This window comes from Cherax quadricarinatus, chromosome 5 (genome assembly GCF_038502225.1).
Source record: "Cherax quadricarinatus isolate ZL_2023a chromosome 5, ASM3850222v1, whole genome shotgun sequence".
NCBI classification, from domain to species: domain Eukaryota; kingdom Metazoa; phylum Arthropoda; class Malacostraca; order Decapoda; family Parastacidae; genus Cherax; species Cherax quadricarinatus.
The window spans coordinates 1,516,144-1,537,254 of NC_091296.1; the positions used below are offsets into that span (position 1 = coordinate 1,516,144).

Consider the following 21,111-nt stretch of genomic DNA (forward strand, 5'->3'; position numbering starts at 1 on the left):
CCACAATCTACCCATTCTCACCATCCACAACCCCCACCCACCTTCCTTAACCCACTACTCACTCCAGTATGACACGGGCATCGTCGTAGCCAATGGGTTGACAGGGAATCATTGGCAGCTGGGCATCTTCAACCTTGAGTCTGTAGGCCTGAGCTGTAAGGTACACAAGGGGCATCTCAGACAGGTTTACTCATGGCGTTTAGTATTATCTTTGCGATAATAGCTAATGCATGCTTAATGTTGAAGGAAAAAATAGCTGATAATTACTGATAGAAATTATCATAGATCATACTTGGTGATGGTAAACACTACTGATAAACATTTTTCCTGCAGTTACGCATAGGTAATGATACAAATACAGATAAGTAACTTCTGGAAGATTATCAACATATTGAGTGTAATTAGAAATGTATCGGTTGTGGAAATTTAGATATCTGTGGATGCGGATGTGAGTAATTGTGCGGATGTTTCACGGATGCGGATGTACGAAATTGTGCGGATGTTTCACGGATGCGGATATCCGATACATCGCTACGGTGTATTTGTGAGTGAGTTTATACTGGTTTCTTATACAAGTTAACATTTTTACAACTGTCTTCCATAGTAACCCAGTAAAGTTAAACGAGTCATCGGATGATTATTTGATCAATCAGGTGGGTGGGGAAATGAGAGTAAGAGAGTTGTGTGAACAAGTGGGATGAGGGTATGAGTGAGCTGTGTTCAGAGAGTGTTTAACGCACCCAGAGCACCAGTCACCCACCTGTTGAGGGCCATCCAGGAGTGAGTGGGTCCCCATCACCCATGTAGGTGCTTCCTCTCTGCATGCCCGACCCCGGGAGCCACCAAGAGTTAGGGTACACATCCTGTGCTTCCACTCCCTCCTGGGCAACATCACTGGGGTCCGTGAAGAGGATTATGCCCTTGACGCCTCGCTCCTGGGCATGAAGCACCTGGGTACAAGAATCACTAAGTTAGGCTGTAATATACACATGGCTGCTGTAGATTAACCTAATAATGTCAATAACATAGAATATCTCAGCGTAGTTATTGCAACTGAGATCCTATATTAAGCAGTAACCTCAGTCAACTAACACACGAGTATTTATGTACTAAGTATGAAAGAGAACAGTTGCATTTAAATTTTTACTGATGTGTCAATAATCGCCCAGAATTGAACCGGGTTTCAGATGTGATCTGGATGCACTAGCACTGATCTATGAGGCGCCTACTAACTGGGACAGACATGATGAGGCAATAAAGAAGCTGGAGTATATATATACGAATCACTGCTGACTGTTAGATAAGACAGTAACGTATGACTGACAGGTACAGAAGAGGTAAAGAGATCTGGCGATTGGTTAAGTTACAATAAGACTGATGACTGGGAATACCTGGAGTATACTTGGAGTATACCTGAGGTTTACCTGGAGAGATTTTCGGGGGTCAACGCCCCCGCAGCCGGTCTGAGACCAGGCCGCCTAAACATCCCACTCAAACCTTTATTTTATCAGAATATACGCGAGTATTGCAGTGAACTGAAGAGTTATAATAATACAATATTTGTATGATCTAAGGAAAGTCCCTTGTATGCCAAGTATTTCAGACATACACACACAAAAAAATAACTCAGGGAACGGGTGGGGGTTGAACCCACGGCGGCGAGACCTAGAACTCACAAGCCACTGATTACTAACATATAATTAAAACACATGTGCGACAGTTAAGTATCTTATCTTCACTGTTGAAACATTTTGCCTACACAGCAGGTTTCTTGAGATGGTCAGTCCCTCATATCTCCAAGGTTGACGGACTGATAACATCACCATAAAGGGCATGTAAGTTCCCTCGTCTTCTAATAACATGATCATTTTCCACTAAAATCTACCTTGTCCATAGTTACTATAACATTTGCTTTGTCTGCTTCGTAAGGTGAAGTCCAGGATCTGTCCTTAATTCCTGGTAAAGCTTAACAAATCTCACACCTCTACATCATAACTGTCATCAAAGATTTGTTAAGATATACCAGGAATTAAGGAAAAATCCTGGACTTCACCTTACGAAACAGACAAAGCAAATGTTATAGTAACTATGGACAAGGTAGATTATAGTGGGAAATAAACATCAGCACCAACATATAAGATAGTTTAGATATTACAATGGATGATTTAGATTACAATGGGGCTAAGCAATAATCTAGATATTACCAGTAGTTATTGCATAATATTTTTTGTGGTTAACACATAATTTTTGTAACTTTAAGAGATATATTTTTAGGTGTATATGAAACTAGTGACAATTTTTTTTTTTTTTGAATTTTCAGGTGGGTTTTTCGAAATTCTTCGTCCACTGATCACCACGGTGTTCAGGTGAAGTTGTGCCTTAGACAGCATATAAGTCGCCATTGTTGCTTCACCTTCACATTGTTCCAGACAATGGAGCAGAATTCTTCTCAAGGCTGAGGGACTGACCACCTCAGAACTACGTCTTCAAGGATGATGGACTGAAGACATCGTCTTCACCCCTCCTGCTGCCTCCGTATTCGATTGAAAATGAAGAATCAGATACTTTTGTAACATTTAGAAATCTTTATTGAGGAAACGTTTCGCCACAAAGTGGCTTCATCAGTCCAATACAAAGAAGAACGGTAGAAAAAGAGGATTAGTTTGAGATAATCAATCCCTCAGCCTGGAATCGATGTGTTCAATCCAATCAATCTTGAAAGTACAGCATATGCTCGGAGAAGTGGCTTAGGTACTTTAGTCAGATGAGTTGACACTACTGTAAGTTTTCGTGGCCATAGGCTGCACAAGCATTTAAGAATTCCTTGTATCAAGATCCCGAGATGTTGCAGTGTCTGACAGGTACCTAACTACTACACCTGCGTCTTATCAACACGCACGCGTTGGATAGCTAACTCATGCGCTTCCATTAATGTGTCTGCCACAGCCCCAGGAATTGTTTAAACTGATGGTCAGTGTGTATCGAGTATCTTGTTTACCTAACTTACGTAACTCATACGTGTATATACATTTTTATTTTAGGAAGACTTAAGTTTTATAGTGAAAACGGAGGGCGAGGTGGGAAGGTGTTACCTGGGATCAGACTGGTTGTTCCAGTGATAGTTTCTGTTGTTATGACCAGACTGGTTGTTCCAGTGATAGTTTCTGTTGTTATGACCAGACTGGTTGTTCCAGTGATAGTTTCTGTTGTTATGACCAGACTGGTTGTTCCAGTGATAGTTTCTGTTGTTATGACCAGACTGGTTGTTCCAGTGATAGTTTCTGTTGTTATGACCAGACTGGTTGTTCCAGTGATAGTTTCTGTTGTTATGACCAGACTGGTTGTTCCAGTGATAGTTTCTGTTGTTATGACCAGACTGGTTGTTCCAGTGATAGTTTCTGTTGTTATGACTGTTGTTAGGTGAAATGTTGTTTAGATCCTCACATATGTATACCAGATAAAACTTTGTTCAAGCGTATACATAACGGCATAGTGTTGATTGTGCCATTGTTTATCCTAACTGTATTAGTTAACAGTATACTGATTGCTGTCCATGCCCTTTAGTATGTACTCACCTAATTGGGGCTGCAGGGGTCGAGGCTCAGCTCCTGGCCCCCGCCTCTTCACTGAACGCTACTAGGTCCTCTCTCGCCCTGCTCCATGAGCTTTATCATACCTCGTCTTAAAGCTATGTATGGTTTCTGCCTCCACTACGTCAATTACCAGACTATTCCACTTCCTGACAACTCTATGACTGAAGAAATACTTCCTAACATCCCTGTGACTCATCTGGATCTTCAACTTCCAACTTTGACCCCTTGTTTCTGTGTCCCATCTCTGGAACAATCTGTCTCTATCCACCTTGTCTATTCCACGCAGTGTGTGAGAGAGAGAGCGAGAGAGAGAAAGAGAGAGAGAGAGAGAGAGAGAGAGAGAGAGAGAGAGAGAGAGAGAGAGAGAGAGAGAGAGAGAGAGAGAGAGAGAGAGAGAGAGAGAGAGAGAGAGAGAGAGAACTATAGCTAGCTCTTAGAGGATGCACTCACCTTGTTCCCTCTGAAGATCTTGCCGTAGCGAGCAATAACGATGCAGCCAGAGACATTAACATTGAGTTCTTCCAACTTGTCAAAGTCCTCTACTCTGGCGTAGTTGACATACACCACCCCACGACCAGCCTCTGTACGGACGTCACCTGGTGACAACGCCGTAGTTAGTTGGTCTAATAACTTTCATTATGCAGCCCATAACTATCCTGTGGGTGGCAGTTAAAAAATTACAGACGTATATAATGGGGCCAGGAACTGTACCTCAACATTACAGACGTACATAATGGGTCCAGGGACTGTACGTCAACTTTACAGATGTACATAATGGGTTCAGGGACTGTACCTCAACTTTACAGAGGTACATAATGGGTTCAGGGACTGTACCTTAACTTTACAGAGGTACATAATGGGTTCAGGGACTGTACCTCAACTTTACAGAGGTACATAATGGGTTCAGGGACTGTACGTCAACATTACAGAGGTACATAATGGGTTCAGGGACTGTACCTCAACTTTACAGAGGTACATGATGGGTTCAGGGACTGTACCTTAACTTTACAGAGGTACATAATGGGTTCAGGGACTGTACCTCAACTTTACAGAGGTACATAATGGGTTCAGGGACTGTACGTCAACATTACAGAGGTAAATAATGGGTTCAGGGACTGTACCTCAACTTTACAGAGGTACATAATGGGTTCAGGGACTGTACCTCAACTTTACAGAGGTACATAATGGGTTCAGGGACTGTACGTCAACTTTACAGAGGTACATAATGGGTTCAGGGACTGTACGTCAACATTACAGAGGTACATAATGGGTTCAGGGACTGTACCTCAACTTTACAGAGGTACATAATGGGTTCAGGGACTGTACGTCAACATTACAGAGGTACATAATGGGTTCAGGGACTGTACCTCAACTTTACAGAGGTACATAATGGGTTCAGGGACTGTACGTCAACATTACAGAGGTACATAATGGGTCCAGGGACTGTACGTCAACATTACAGAGGTACATAATGGGTTCAGGGACTGTACGTCAACATTACAGAGGTACATAATGGATTCAGGGACTGTACCTCAACATTACAGAGGTACATAATGGGTTCAGAGACTGAGCCACAAAGTTTTGATGGCTGAACAAGTTACAAATTTAATGAACTATTGACATGTTTATATCGTAATGAGTTATTAATGTAAACATTAATTAGGTCACACGCGCAAAAACATTGGTAATGTTTTATTTACAGAGAACGAAGTTTGTAGATTAAAATAAACTTGCGTGTATTTAGGTACTTACCTGTGTGTTAATGTTTGTTACACCTGTGTGTTAATGTTTGTTACACCTGTGTGTTAATGTTTGTTACACCTGTGTGTTAATGTTTGTTACACCTGTGTGTTAATGTCTGTTACACCTGTGTGTTAATGTTTGTTACACCTGTGTGTTAATGTTTGTTACACCTGTGTGTTAATGTTTGTTACACCTGTGTGTTAATGTTTGTTACACCTGTGTGTTCCTGTCTGTTACACTTGTGTGTTCCTGTCTGTTACACTTGTGTGTTCCTGTCTGTTACACCTGTGTGTTCCTGTCTGTTACACCTGTGTGTTCCTGTCTGTTACACTTGTGTGTTCCTGTCTGTTACACCTGTGTGTTCCTGTCTGTTACACCTGTGTGTTCCTGTCTGTTACACCTGTGTGTTCCTGTCTGTTACACCTGTGTGTTCCTGTCTGTTACACTTGTGTGTTCCTGTCTGTTACACTTGTGTGTTCCTGTCTGTTACACCTGTGTGTTAATGTTTGTTACACCTGTGTGTTCCTGTCTGTTACACTTGTGTGTTCCTGTCTGTTACACTTGTGTGTTCCTGTCTGTTACACTTGTGTGTTCCTGTCTGTTACACCTGTGTGTTCCTGTCTGTTACACCTGTGTGTTCCTGTCTGTTACACTTGTGTGTTCCTGTCTGTTACACTTGTGTGTTCCTGTCTGTTACACTTGTGTGTTCCTGTCTGTTACACCTGTGTGTTAATGTTTGTTACACCTGTGTGTTCCTGTCTGTTACACTTGCGTGTTCCTGTCTGTTACACCTGTGTGTTCCTGTCTGTTACACTTGTGTGTTCCTGTCTGTTACACTTGTGTGTTCCTGTCTGTTACACCTGTGTGTTCCTGTCTGTTACACTTGTGTGTTCCTGTCTGTTACACCTGTGTGTTCCTGTCTGTTACACTTGTGCGTTCCTGTCTGTTACACCTGTGTGTTCCTGTCTCTTACACCTGTGTGTTCCTGTCTGTTACACTTGTGTGTTCCTGTCTGTTACACTTGTGTGTTCCTGTCTGTTACACTTGTGTGTTCCTGTCTGTTACACTTGTGTGTTCCTGTCTGTTACACTTGTGTGTTCCTGTCTTTTACACTTGTGTGTTCCTGTCTGTTACACTTGTGTGTTCTTGTCTGTTACACCTGTGTGTTCCTGTCTGTTACACTTGTGTGTTCCTGTCTGTTACATTTGCGTGTTCCTGTCTGTTACACTTGTGTGTTCCTGTCTGTTACACTTGTGTGTTCCTGTCTGTTACACTTGTGTTCCTGTCTGTTACACCTGTGTGTTCCTGTCTATTACACTTGTGTGTTCCTGTCTGCTACACTTGTGTGTTCCTGTCTGTTACACTTGTGTGTTCCTGTCTGTTACACCTGTGTGTTCCTGTCTGTTACACCTGTGTGTTCCTGTCTGTTACACCTGTGTATTCCTGTCTGTTACACTTGTGTTCCTGTCTGTTACACCTGTGTGTTCCTGTCACACTTGTGTGTTCCTGTCTGTTATACTTGTGTGTTCCTGTCTGCTACACTTGTGTGTTCCTGTCTGTTACACCTGTGTGTTCCTGTCTGTTACACTTGTGTTCCTGTCTGTTACACCTGTGTGTTCCTGTCACACTTGTGTGTTCCTGTCTGTTACACTTGTGTGTTCCTGTCTGTTACACTTGTGTGTTCCTGTCTGTTACACCTGTGTGTTCCTGTCTCACCTGTGTGCTCCTGTCTGTTACACCTGTGTGTTCTTGTCTGTTACACTTGTGTGTTCCTGTCTGTTACACCTGTGTGTTCCGGTCTGTTACACCTGTGTGTTCCTGTTTGTTACACCTGTGCGTTCCTGTCTGTTACACTTGTGTGTTCCTGTCTGTTACACGTGTGTTCCTGTCTGTTACACCTGTGTGTTCCTGTCACACTTGTGTGTTCCTGTCTGTTACACTTGTGTGTTCCTGTCTGTTACACTTGTGTGTTCCTGTCTGTTACACCTGTGTGTTTCTGTCACACCTGTGTGCTCCTGTCTGTTACACCTGTGTGTTCCTGTCTGTTACACTTGTGTGTTCCTGTCTGTTACACCTGTGTGTTTCTGTCTGCTACACCTGTGTGTTCCTGTCTGTTACACTTGTGTGTTCCTGTCTGTTACACCTTTGTGTTCCTGTCTGTTACACTTGTATGTTCCTGTCTGTTACATCTGTGTGTTCCTGTCTGTTACACCTGTGTGTTCCTGTCTGTTACACTTGTGTGTTCCTGTCTGTTACACTTGTGTGTTCCTGTCTGTTATACCTGTGTGTTCCTGTCTGTTACACCTGTGTGTTCCTGTCTGTTACACTTGTGTGTTCCTGTCTGTTACACTTGTGTGTTCCTGTCTGTTACACTTGTGTGTTCCTGTCTGTTACACCTGTGTGTTCCTGTCTGTTACACCTGTGTGTTCCTGTCTGTTACACCTGTGTGTTCCTGTCTGTTACACCTGTGTGTTCCTGTCTGTTACATCTGTGCTTTCCTGTCTGTTACACCTGTGTGTTCATGTCTGTTACATCTGTGCGTTCCTGTCTGTTACACCTGTGTGTTTATGTCTGTTAAACCTGTGTGTTCCTCTCTTACACCTGTATTCTAGCATAGGTGTAACAGACAGGAAGTGGAACAGTACACTGACCTTAGACTACATATATACTCTGTCTAACGGTCTAACCTACTGGCCTTTTTACTTTCTAAGTTGATGCCAGTGAATGACCCTAGACTTTCAAGGGTATACATTCACTGTGTACATACCCTTGACGCTCAAGGGTATATATACTCACTGCGTGTTTCTGTCCAGATATGCTGTTAATTTACGTGGTGTTAAGGTTACATCCTTAATGAGCCTTTGTGTGGCCAATAGGCTTGAAGCCCGTGGCCTGGAAGGCAACGCTCTCGCTTCACACGTTGAGGGTCCATGGTTCGATTGCCGGCGAGGGTAGAAACATTTGGGCGTGTTTCCTTACACAGGTTGTCCCTCGTCACTCATCAGTAAAATGGGTACCTGGGTGTTAATCGACTGGTGTGGGTCGCATCCTGGGACAAAATTGACCTAATTTACCTGAAATGCTCTGCATAACAAGCTATGGTCTGTATACCTTGTACATGTACTTGTAGACATAAAGATATTATTATTATTATTATTATTATTATTATTATTATTATTATTATTATTATTATTATTATTATTATTATTATTATTATTATTATTATTAAACTAACCCAAATTCTGAGTATCACTTACGCTGTTATCGTATCTCACGCCTTCTCTTATTCAATATGGTAAGTTCCTCTTAGTTCACGTCCTTCATTTTCTGGCACACACAACCCCCACATCATTACCTGGCATAACTTGAGGATATAACTGCAAACTAAGGAAGACGAGTTGCAGGAAGAACACTGGGAAGTTTCTCTTGCTAACGTCACATCAATGGTATGATGCACAAGAGACAGTGAGTTGCACCTACGGTTTTTTTAAGGGGAGGGGAATTTATATTACTGAAGATGGAACAACACATGCCTTAACTCCTATACAGTATTACCACGTCGTGTTTTGCACTGTATTTCCCCACTGGCCACCTGTTCCAGCACCCACACCAGGCCTGGTCAAGGACTTGGGCGCAGGGGTGTTGACTCACGAACACCCTCCAGGATGTCTCAGCACCCACACCTGTCCCAGCACCCACACCCGTCCCAGCACCCAAACCCGTCCCAACACCCACACCTGTCCCAGCACCCACACCTTCCCCAGCACCTACACCTGTCCCAGCACCCACACCCGTCCCAACACCCACACCTGTCCCAGCACCCACACCCGTCCCAACACCCACACCTGTCCCAGCACCCACACCTTCCCAGCACCCACACCTGTCCCAGCACCCACACCTGTCCCAGTACCCACACCTGTCCCAGCACCCACCTGCAGGCGTAAAGGCATTAAAGGCATGGATGAACTCAGGGTCACTATCATCCTCATGCAGTGGCTTCTCCTGGTAGGTACTGCTGAAGATAATCTGACCTTCCCCGTCTTCAAGAGTGATCTGACCACGCAGTCAAAAACAGAAAATGTGTATGAGAATTCTTTTGTGTTAACTACACCTTACTATTCTTTATTTATTTATTTATTTATTTATTTATTTATTTATTTATTTATTTAGAAATTTTAGCATACAAACAGAGGTACAAAAAATACAGGTAAGAGCAGCATGCCAAAGCCACTTATATGCACAGCATTACGGGCTGGCTTAACATTAACTTAAGATTAACTAAGCAATGATGAAATCAGTGATAAGACATTATTGTAAACAGATAACTATAAAATACAAATGAGTATTACAAAGACAGGTCCTATGGTTGCATGCATTGCTGTTCATTCAGTAGAATGGAGTATTCTGTTAGGACTGTGGAACATAGTACCGTATCTTCGATAGTATGGCTACAGTCTTGGAAATTTTCTTAGAAATTTGTTGTATATGTGTATGAAATTTGAGTCTATTATCGAGGTGGATTCCTAAGAATTTTCCCTCTGTTAGCTTTGTGATAGGTGATACGTTTATCGTTATGTTAAGAGGTACATCTGTAGCTCTGCTACCAAACTGAATGAAGTAGGTTTTGTCAATGTTCAGTGTAAGTTTGTTAGTCCTCATCCAGGTAGATATTTTCTGTAATTCGGTATTTACAGTACTGGCTAGCGTGACTGGGCTCGGGTGAGAGAAGACGTATGTGGTGTCATCTGCAAAAAGTGTGGGTTTGAGTAATTGCGAAGCATTTGGTAGGTCATTTATGTATAGGAGAAAGAGAAGAGGGCCAAGGACACTTCCCTGTGGGACACCAACTGTAATTGGTTGTGCGGAAGAGCTTGCCCCATTTGCGTACACATATTGGCTTCTGTTGCTGAGGTATGACTTGAGGTAGTTGAGGGAGTGCCCTCTTATACCATAGTGTGACAATTTTACGTGGAGCAAGTCATGGTCAACTGTATCAAAAGCTTTACGTAAGTCAATGAAGATCCCCAGTGGGACTTCTTTTTTCTCTATTGCAGTGTATATATGTTCTAGCATGTGTATAATAGCATCATTAGTATTTTTATTAGGCCTGAATCCAAATTGGCAGGGGTTGAGAATGTTATGGGAGATGAGGTAGGAGTAGATTCATTTATGAATTAATTTTTCGAAGATTTTTGAGAGAGGGTGTAAATTGGATATTGGCCTATAGTTATTCAACTCTGTTTGGTCTCCTCCTTTATGGATCGGGGTGACCCTTGCTATTTTGAGAACTGTAGGGAAGGTGGAGGATTCAATGGATTTGTTAAAGAGTGTTGCAATGATTGGTGATAGTACTTGTGACGCTTTTTTGTATATAAAGGGTGGTAAGGTATTTAAATCTCCTGCCTTGTTTTTCAGTGCGTTGATAATAAGGGAGACTTCGTATGGGTTAGTCGGAGCTAGGAACAGTGTGTTCGGGTAGTTGCCAGTGAGGTAGTCATTTGGTGGGGTATCTGAGCTTGGGATATTATTGGCAAGGTTTTGACCTATAGTGGAGAAGAAATCATTGATTCTGTTTGCTGTTTCTGTTGGTGGGAGTTGGGGTTCATCTGATTTTGCTAATTTTATTTCGCTATGTCGTGATATCTTTTTTGTTCCCAGAATTTCTGATAGGGTCTTCCAGGTCTTTTTTATATCACCTCGTAAGTTGGATAATCTGTTCTCGTAATACAATTTTTTTGCCCTTCTTATCAGGCTGGTTAGGATTGACGAGTAACGTTTTGTTTGGTCTCTGGTTATGTGACCCATTCTGTACTGTTTTTCATATCGGTGTTTTGTATTTATGGATTTGAGAATGTTGGGTTTTAGCCAGGGACTGTTCAGTCTCTTAGCTGTCATCTGTTTAGTTTTTTTAGGGCAGTGCTTGTTATAAAGGTATTGGGTCTTTTTTAGAAAATTATTAAAACATTTGTCAATATCTGTATAGATTTCTAGCTCAGTGTGCCAGTCAATGTTTGTTACTGCTGTTGTGAAGTTATTAATGGCTGCCTCATTGTGAAGTCTGAAGGTGACTTTAGTAGTGTCTTGGGGTATTTTACCAAGAGTTGTTATGAGGAAAGTAGGGTAGTGGTCTGTGGTATTATCTGTAATTATGCCTGATTTTAAAGGGGATATGGTGTTGGTCCAGATGTGGTCAAGTAGGGAAACACTAGTCTCTGTAACTCTTGTAGGTTTTGTTACTGTTGGTAGCAACATGCAGTTACTCATTGTGTTTGTGAATTCAGTAACGTGTGGGTCCTGGTCTTGCAGGAGATTTATATTGAAGTCACCTGAGAGTAGTAAGTGATCTTTGTTCATGCGTGCATCAGTTATCACACTTCCTAGGTTTTGACTAAATTGGCTAATGTTTGATTGTGGAACTCTGTAGATGTTTATCACTGTGAGACGTTTTTGTAGGTATTTGGATTTGAATTTAGCTATTATATATTCCCCATGTTCATCCCTTGTGCAAGTATTAGTGATACATTCTAGTTGGTCTGAGTAGTATATAGCTGTGCCACCCCCTTGTTGGTCTGGCCTACAGTTGTGTATGGCTGTGTAACCAGGAATGGCATAGACATCTGTACTATCAGGCTTTAGCCAGGTTTCAGTTAGTGTAATGATGGACATATTGACATGCAAGGAATTTAGTAATGCTATGAGGTCATCGTAATGCTTGCTTAAAGATCTTATATTGTAGTTAAAGATAGTTATGTTGTTGTTGGCACTGAGAAGTGCCTTTGATTGTTCTGCAGTGTAGTAATTACAGTAACTGTTTGAATCATTTAAGTCATTAAATAAGAGGTTGGTATCAGGATTAATGCTTGTAATCATAAGATTTGTAGTGAATCTATAGTTAGAATTAAGTAAAAAATAAAGTAAATATTCTAAAGCTAAAAAAATAGCACCTGAATTATTTAACAAATGTAAAAAATAATGAGCTAAGGTAGTTTTTTAAAGCTAAAATAAAGGAGACAATATAAAAGGGACTAAAATAATTTGTGGTGAACAAATAAAGTGATGATCAAATAATGGAGCTTGGGAATATGATAGTAGGTAGTTAAAGTTAGAATTATAATATAAAATTATAATATAAAAGGGACTAATATAAGTTGTGGTGAACAATAAAGTGGTAATCAAATAAATGAGCTTTGGAGTATAATGGCAAAATAGTGAACTTATTAACTTTAGCACCTGGGTCAACTGGTGTTACATTTAATTGTAATAAAATAAATTCAGGCAGAAGTAGACAGCAGAAACAATTATCAATACTAGGTTAGGTTAGGTAAGATTCGTCAGGGAACAGGACAAGCGTTTCCTGACGCTGGTCTAAGTCATGTGATGGCCCGCCACTGGACGCGACCCATCCCTTCCATGGAGGTACCTTCATGCTGGTGAAAGGATTTTAATCAAAGGAATCTGAGCTAGCCTCCCCTTCCTTGAATCAAGCCTAAATTACCGTCCATTCCCAAGGCACTGTATGAGACTGTATAGTCAAAACGGAGGTATAATCCACAAGAGACTATGACCAAGGTATCTGGTGGTAGGTAGAGAGGAAGTAGGTGTTAATAGTGTATTGAACCGACAGTAGGCACACACAGCCAGAGAGAATGTCTCTGAGAGACTTGCCAAACACGCTCGCATGCTTGGCAGCAGTCTCCCAGAGTCTCCCTGGTTGTAGTTATTTTTTTTTTATTATCACACTGGCCGATTCCCACCAAGGCAGGGTGGCCCGAAAAAGAAAAACTTTCACCATCATTCACTCCATCACTGTCTTGCCAGAAGGGTGCTTTACACTACAGTTTTTAAACTGCAACATTAACACCCCTCCTTCAGAGTGCAGGCACTGTACTTCCCATCTCCAGGACTCAAGTCCGGCCTGCCGGTTTCCCTGAACCCCTTCATAAATGTTACTTTGCTCACACTCCAACAGCACGTCAAGTATTAAAAACCATTTGTCTCCATTCACTCCTATCAAACACGCTCACGCATGCCTGCTGGAAGTCCAAGCCCCTCGCACACAAAACCTCCTTTACCCCCTCTCTCCAACCTTTCCTAGGCCGACCCCTACCCTGCCTTCCTTCCACTACAGACTGATACACTCTTGAAGTCATTCTGTTTCGCTCCATTCTCTCTACATGTCCGAACCACCTCAACAACCCTTCCTCAGCCCTCTGGACAACAGTTTTGGTAATCCTGCACCTCCTCCTAACTTCCAAACTACGAATTCTCTGCATTATATTCACACCACACATTGCCCTCAGACATGACATCTCCACTGCCTCCAGCCTTCTCCTCGCTGCAACATTCATCACCCATGCTTCACACCCATATAAGAGCGTTGGTAAAACTATACTCTCATACATTCCCCTCTTTGCCTCCAAGGACAAAGTTCTTTGTCTCCACAGACTCCTAAGTGAACCACTCACTCTTTTCCCCTCATCAATTCTATGATTCACCTCATCTTTCATAGACCCATCCGCTGACACGTCCACTCCCAAATATCTGAATACATTTACCTCCTCCATACTCTCTCCCTCCAATCTGATATTCAATCTTTCATCACCTAATCTTTTTATTATCCTCATAACCTTACTCTTTCCTGTATTCACCTTTAATTTTCTTCTTTTGCACACCCTACCAAATTCATCCACCAATCTCTGCAACTTCTCTTCAGAATCTCCCAAGAGCACAGTGTCATCAGCAAAGAGCAGCTGTGACAACTCCCACTTTGTGTGTGATTCTTTATCTTTTAACTCCATGCCTCTTGCCAAGACCCTCGCATTTACTTCTCTTACAACCCCATCTATAAATATATTAAACAACCACGGTGACATCACACATCCTTGTCTAAGGCCTACTTTTACTGGGAAATAATTTCCCTCTTTCCTACATACTCTAACTTGAGCCTCACTATCCTCATAAAAACTCTTCACTGCTTTCAGTAACCTACCTCCTACACCATACACTTGCAACATCTGCCACATTGCCCCCCTATCCACCCTGTCATACGCCTTTTCCAAATCCATAAATGCCACAAAGACCTCTTTAGCCTTATCTAAATACTGTTCACTTATATGTTTCACTGTAAACACCTGGTCCACACACCCCCTACCTTTCCTAAAGCCTCCTTGTTCATCTGCTATCCTATTCTCCGTCTTACTCTTAATTCTTTCAATAATAACTCTACCATACACTTTACCAGGTATACTCAGCAGACTTATCCCCCTATAATTTTTACACTCTCTTTTATCCCCTTTGCCTTTATACAAAGGAACTATGCATGCTCTCTGCCAATCCCTAGGTACCTTACCCTCTTCCATACATTTATTAAATAATTGCACCAACCACTCCAAAACTATATCCCCACCTGCTTTTAACATTTCTATCTTTATCCCATCAATCCCGGCTGCCTTACCCCCTTTCATTTTACCTACTGCCTCACGAACTTCCCCCACACTCACAACTGGCTCTTCCTCACTCCTACAAGATGTTATTCCTCCTTGTCCTATACACGAAATCACAGCTTCCCTATCTTCATCAACATTTAACAATTCCTCAAAATATTCCCTCCATCTTCCCAATACCTCTAACTCTCCATTTAATAACTCTCCTCTCCTATTTTTAACTGGCAAATCCATTTGTTCTCTAGGCTTTCTTAACTTGTTAATCTCACTCCAAAACTTTTTCTTATTTTCAACAAAATTTGTTGATAACATCTCACCCACTCTCTCATTTGCTCTCTTTTTACGTTGCTTCACCACTCTCTTAACCTCTCTCTTTTTCTCCATATACTCTTCCCTCCTTGCATCACTTCTACTTTGTAAAAACTTCTCATATGCTAACTTTTTCTCCCTTACTACTCTCTTTACATCATCATTCCACCAATCGCTCCTCTTCCCTCCTGCACCCACTTTCCTGTAACCACAAACTTCTGCTGAACACTCTAACACTACATTTTTAAACCTACCCCATACCTCTTCGACCCCATTGCCTATGCTCTCATTATCCCATCTATCCTCCAATAGCTGTTTATATCTTACCCTAACTGCCTCCTCTTTTAGTTTATAAACCTTCACCTCTCTCTTCCCTGATGCTTCTATTCTCCTTGTATCCCATCTACCTTTTACTCTCAGTGTAGCTACAACTAGAAAGTGATCTGATATATCTGTGGCCCCTCTATAAACATGTACATCCTGAAGTCTACTCAACAGTCTTTTATCTACCAATACATAATCCAACAAACTACTGTCATTTCGCCCTACATCATATCTTGTATACTTATTTATCCTCTTTTTCTTAAAATATGTGTTATCTATAACTAAACCCCTTTCTATACAAAGTTCAATCAAAGGGCTCCCATTATCATTTACACCTGGCACCCCAAACTTACCTATCACACCCTCTCTAAAAGTTTCTCCTACTTTAGCATTCATGTCCCCTACCACAATTACTCTCTCACTTGGTTCAAAGGCTCCTATACATTCACTTAACATCTCCCAAAATCTCTCTCTCTCCTCTGCATTCCTCTCTTCTCCAGGTGCATACACGCTTATTATAACCCACTTCTCGCATCCAACCTTTACTTTCATCCACATAATTCTTGAATTTACACATTCATATTCTCTTTTCTCCTTCCATAACTGATCATTCAACATTACTGCTACCCCTTCCTTTGCTCTAACTCTCTCAGATACTCCAGATTTAATTCCATTTATTTCCCCCCACTGAAACTCCCCTACCCCCTTCAGCTTTGTTTCGCTTAGGGCCAGGACATCCAACTTCTTTTCATTCATAACATCAGCAATCATCTGTTTCTTGTCATCCGCACTACATCCACGCACATTTAAGCATCCCAGTTTTATAAAGTTTTTCTTCTTCTCTTTTTTAGTAAATGTCTACAGGAGAAGGGGTTACTAGCCCATTGCTCCCGTAATATCCGTAATATATCAGCCATTTAGATTCAGTTTACGTTAGTGTGGTTGAGGAAGGGAAGGACAGAGAGGGAGGTTGGTACTTACCAAGTTAGGGTTGGTACGGTTGGGTCGGGAAAGGAGGACATCATAAGGAACAAGGTCAGCGGTATCAAAGCCAGCCTCCAGGAACCGATCACGTATCATATGGGCCAGCTGGTGATCTCTCTCTGTCCCGGCCAGATGTGGAAACTTGGCCAGTTCTCTGTATCATGCAAAACACTTATCATGAATGCTGCCTTAATTACATTACTCTAGATTAAGATTAAAATTACATAATGCACTGTTCTACGCCTGAAGCATATACTATGCGTTTACATTACTACTCACGAAATTGTAGATTTCCCTGAAGAGAGAACATGACAAGTACATGTATATATAATCGGGAAATTCCAAGTTAATGTGATCCCTGAGTGCACACACACACACACACACACCTCGACCATACGCATGTTTACTGTGTATTATCCTTGTACTATATATATTGATATGGCAAAGTTCGGTCTCCAAGCGAAACGTTGTCTTGATGAAGGTTGCCATTATGCTGCAGTCTTTCCATCAGTTTCTTGTTAAAAAAATACAAAAAACACTACAGCAGGCCTATGCTAGGCAGTTTTTCCTCGAACCTCTTTCCCAATAGCCTGGCTGATCCAGTAGTCCCCAGGAAAGCCTAGCCTCACGAGGCTGATCCAGCAGTCCCCAGAAAGGCCTAGTAGCCTCACGAGGCTAATCCAGCAGTCCCCAGAAAGCCTAGCCTCACGAGGCTGATCCAGTAGTCCCCAGGAAAGCCTAGCCTCACAAGGCTAATCCAGCAGTCCCCAGAAAAGCCTAGCCTCACGAGGCTGATCCAGCAGTCCCCAGAAAAGCCTAGCCTCACGAGGCTGATCCAGCAGTCCCCAGAAAAGCCTAGCCTCACGAGGCTAATCCAGCAGTCCCCAGAAAAGCCTATACTCACGAGGCTAATCCAGCAGTCCCCAGAAAAGCCTAGCCTCACGAGGCTAATCCAGCAGTCCCCAGAAAAGCCTAGACTCACGAGGCTAATCCAGCAGTCCCCAGGAAAGCCTAGCCTCAAGTAGGCTGATCCAGCAGTCCCCAGGAAAGCCTAGACTCACGAGGCTAATCCAGCAGTCCCCAGAAAAGCCTAGCCTCACGAGGCTAATCCAGCAGTCCCCAGAAAAGCCTAGCCTCACGAGGCTGATCCAGCAGTCCCCAGAAAAGCCTAGCCTCACGAGGCCGATCCAGCAGTCCCCAGAAAAGCCTAGCCTCACGAGGCTAATCCAGCAGTCCCCAGAAAAGCCTAGACTCACGAGGCTAATCCAGCAGTCCCCAGAAAAGCCTAGCCTCACGAGGCTAATCCAGCAGTCCCCAGAAAAGCCTAGACTCACGAGGCTAATCCAGCAGTCCCCAGAAAAGCCTAGACTCACGAGGCTAATCCAGCAGTCCCCAGAAAAGCCTAGACTCACGAGGCTAATCCAGCAGTCCCCAGAAAAGCCTAGACTCACGAGGCTAATCCAGCAGTCCCCAGGAAAGCCTAGCCTCAAGTAGGCTGATCTAGCAGTCCTCAGGAAAGTCTAGCCTCAAGTAGGCTGTGAGAACAGAATATACTTCGTAAACCTGACACAGGTTATCTTAGTATACTTACATGAGATTATTTCTGAGGTTGTCCGTGTTGACCATATCAATTATTTTGTGGTTAAGATGCTCCTCAGATTCCCACTTGTCTGCCACCAGCTTCTCCATTATGCTGAATATACAATAAAATGTTGTTAGAGGTGCCAGTGTTGGTGGTCATTATTTTCAAGCTGAGTATTTTTGTGCATTATTTCTGATTTCAGTTACTTTAATTATGTATATTAATTTGAGTTAGTTTACAGTAACTGATTTTGTTTGTGGGTTTATATTTATAACCGTATGAATAACTGTAGTGTAAAGAACACCGTCACTGTTCAGTAATATCCCACATGAAGATAAAATCTCAGATTAATTTGTATATTTCGACCCCCTTCTGGGAGCCTCTTCAGCATACATGGATATTAACATGGGAAGTGCTCGGAGTGCAAGTCTGAAGTTAAGTTAATCTTTAACTTGACTCGCGAAATCGTAATGACACGATTGCGGGTTCAATCCCGGCCGGGGTATGGTTTAATCTTTAAGTTTGCCGGAAATGCTCAACATACAGAGGGGCTTTTGGCATGTAAGTAAGTAAGTAAGTAAATTTATTCAGATATACACAATACAGTTACATAGAATTATCATACATAGCAGCATATGTGTAGAGAACCTGGGATAACCCAAAAAAGTCAGACAGAGTGACTTATTCCTCTGTATAGCCATGTAATTTGTCAAAATAAAAAATTTAAATCTAAATCTAAATTTAACAATAGAGTTGTACACGGAAAATGAAATCTATAGTGTAACCTTTCCCTGTACAATTTTTGTTAAATCTCTCTTTATAACGTTCACGCTCACGAGGCTTTGCAAATTAATCCCTCACCTGTTCACTACCCCCAAGTGGTTTACGATATACCCAACCAATTCTATGCAGCTTCCAATAGAATACTTAAAAGTCTAGAAGACCGTAAAGTACCTAAAATGATCTTACAGATCTATACTGACCTGATCTTCTCCTTGTCACTGCTGGAGATAGTGTCAATGCCAGTGCCAAGGTGACCTATGATGCCACCAACTAGGAAGCTGACTGCCGCAGCCACAACTATCGCTACTATGTTTTGGGAAGCCATCTGTCAGGAGACAAAATACATATCGTAATAATGCCATAATACCAGTAATGATAATAATAGAAAGAAGAGTTGTCGTAGAGCTGACAGAATGGCTGAAATATATGCAAAAAAATGAGTAAAACTTCTGTTGAGATGAACGTTGTGTCAATAAAATTGTTGCCCTGTTTTTATTTCAATAATAATACTAGAAATAATGGATTCAAATTTGATAAGTTTAGGTTTAGAAAAGATATAGGAAAATATATGTTCGTAGTCTACTCATTAATGTCACATGTACGAGCTGGGATGCCTGTGTTTCTTTACGTCTCTCTTTTAAGCCTATTTCCAATTTTTTTTGTGTCTCTCATCTGCAAATAGGTAATTACTATGTATAGTTTACATAGTGGCATATATTTATATTTCCACCATAGATACTTTGTCATATACTTACACTGGTGGCAAATTCTGTAGAAAATAAGGTATGATAACCCGAGAAACGTAGCGGGATATGGTATAATAGATTATCTCCTGGGTCGAGCCTTGCCACAATAAAATATTACATTATTAGCATTTGTGTCCTTTTACCCAACAAATTATAATAATGTTGGTAGAATTACCGACAATATGTTGGGTAAAAGGACACAAGTGCAATTAATGCGACATTTTATTGCGACAACGCTTCTCTCTCCAGGAGCTCTGTTAGGCCATTACGGCTTGTCCTTTTACCCAACAGAGGCGTAGAGCAAATTCCCAAGTAGCGTAAATGAGGCGAGAACTTTGGCTAGTTTCAAATATAGATTGGATGGATAAGTGAGTACCCGTCTGTGTTCCTTCGTTCTTGTGGTCACATGTGGTCTTTTTTTTTTTCATTGGGGTCTTGTGTACTTAAGATGTTAGGAACGAGAGGCTCCCAAACTTAATGATCCGCTGATCACGAACTGGCGTTCTCAGCATGACTTGGATTTCTTAGAGTAAACAATTACTGACCCTTCAGAGGAGGTGCTGCGGGGATTAAACCGCAAATGAAAGTGTTCGGCCATTTGTTGTCGTTGTTGGAGTGGAATAGTTTTCTTAGTAGGGCTACTGAGGCTCAAACAAACACAATAATAACGCTGATTCAACAAAAAGCCGATGTACGAACGATTACCCAATCCAGTGCCAGACAAAACACGTCCACACTCGACAACCTTTAAATTTGTATAATATGCACTCATAACACACACACACACACACACACACACACACACACACACACACACACACACACACACACACACACACACACACACACACACACACATATATATATATATATATATATATATATATATATATATATATATATATATATATATATATATATATATATATATATATATATATATATATATACATGTGCCGAATAGGCAGAACTTGCCATCTTGGCTTAAATAGCAACGCTCATCTTGCCATATAGGACTAGGGAAATTTTGTGTATGTAATAATTTCGCCAAAATCATTCTGACCCTAACGAAAAAAATATATTTCACTGTGTTTGTTTAGTATTAAATTACTGTAAACAAATCTAAAATATATTTAGTTGGGTTAGGCTAAAATAAATTGCTCTTGTTATAATAAGGTTAGGTAAGTTTTCTAAGATTCTTTTGATGCAAAATTAAAAATTTTTACATCAACATTAATGAAAAAAAAATATATCTTTAAACGTATAAGAGAAAATACAAGGTATGATGTAGCACGTAACGAAAATAGTTTGTTAGATTATATATTGGTGGATAAAAGATTGATGGGTAGGCTCCAGGATGTACAAGTTTATAGAGGGGCAACTGATATATCGGATCATTATCTAGTTGTAGCTACAGTTAGAATAAGAGGTAGATGGGGCAAAAGGAAAATAACAACAAGTAAGAGAGAGGTTAAAGTATATAAATTAAGGGAGGAGGAAGTTCGTGTGAGATATAAGCAACTATTGGCAGAAAGGTGTGCTAGTGTAAGTATGAGTAGTGGGGGGGGTTGAAGAAGGTTGGAATATTTTTAAAAATGCAGTAT

At 41.4% G+C, this 21,111-nt stretch overlaps 1 protein-coding gene across 2 annotated transcripts in view; it reads right to left on the bottom strand.

Moving 5' to 3' along the window:
• Window positions 1-21,111, bottom strand: part of LOC128684964 (N-acetylated-alpha-linked acidic dipeptidase 2) — a 44,261-nt gene that overhangs the window by 14,505 nt on the left and 8,645 nt on the right. For both annotated transcript variants that reach the window (XR_011393825.1, XM_053771373.2), the window contains exons 2-8: window positions 18,962-19,086; window positions 17,988-18,089; window positions 16,394-16,550; window positions 9,269-9,389; window positions 4,044-4,189; window positions 761-950; window positions 63-153 (exon numbers count right to left, since the gene is read on the bottom strand). Coding sequence is in view for 1 of the 2 variants with exons in the window: in XM_053771373.2 (XP_053627348.1) it covers window positions 63-153; window positions 761-950; window positions 4,044-4,189; window positions 9,269-9,389; window positions 16,394-16,550; window positions 17,988-18,089; window positions 18,962-19,086 (932 nt within the window). In the remaining variant the exon portion in view is untranslated. The remainder of the gene's footprint in view (window positions 1-62; window positions 154-760; window positions 951-4,043; window positions 4,190-9,268; window positions 9,390-16,393; window positions 16,551-17,987; window positions 18,090-18,961; window positions 19,087-21,111) is intronic.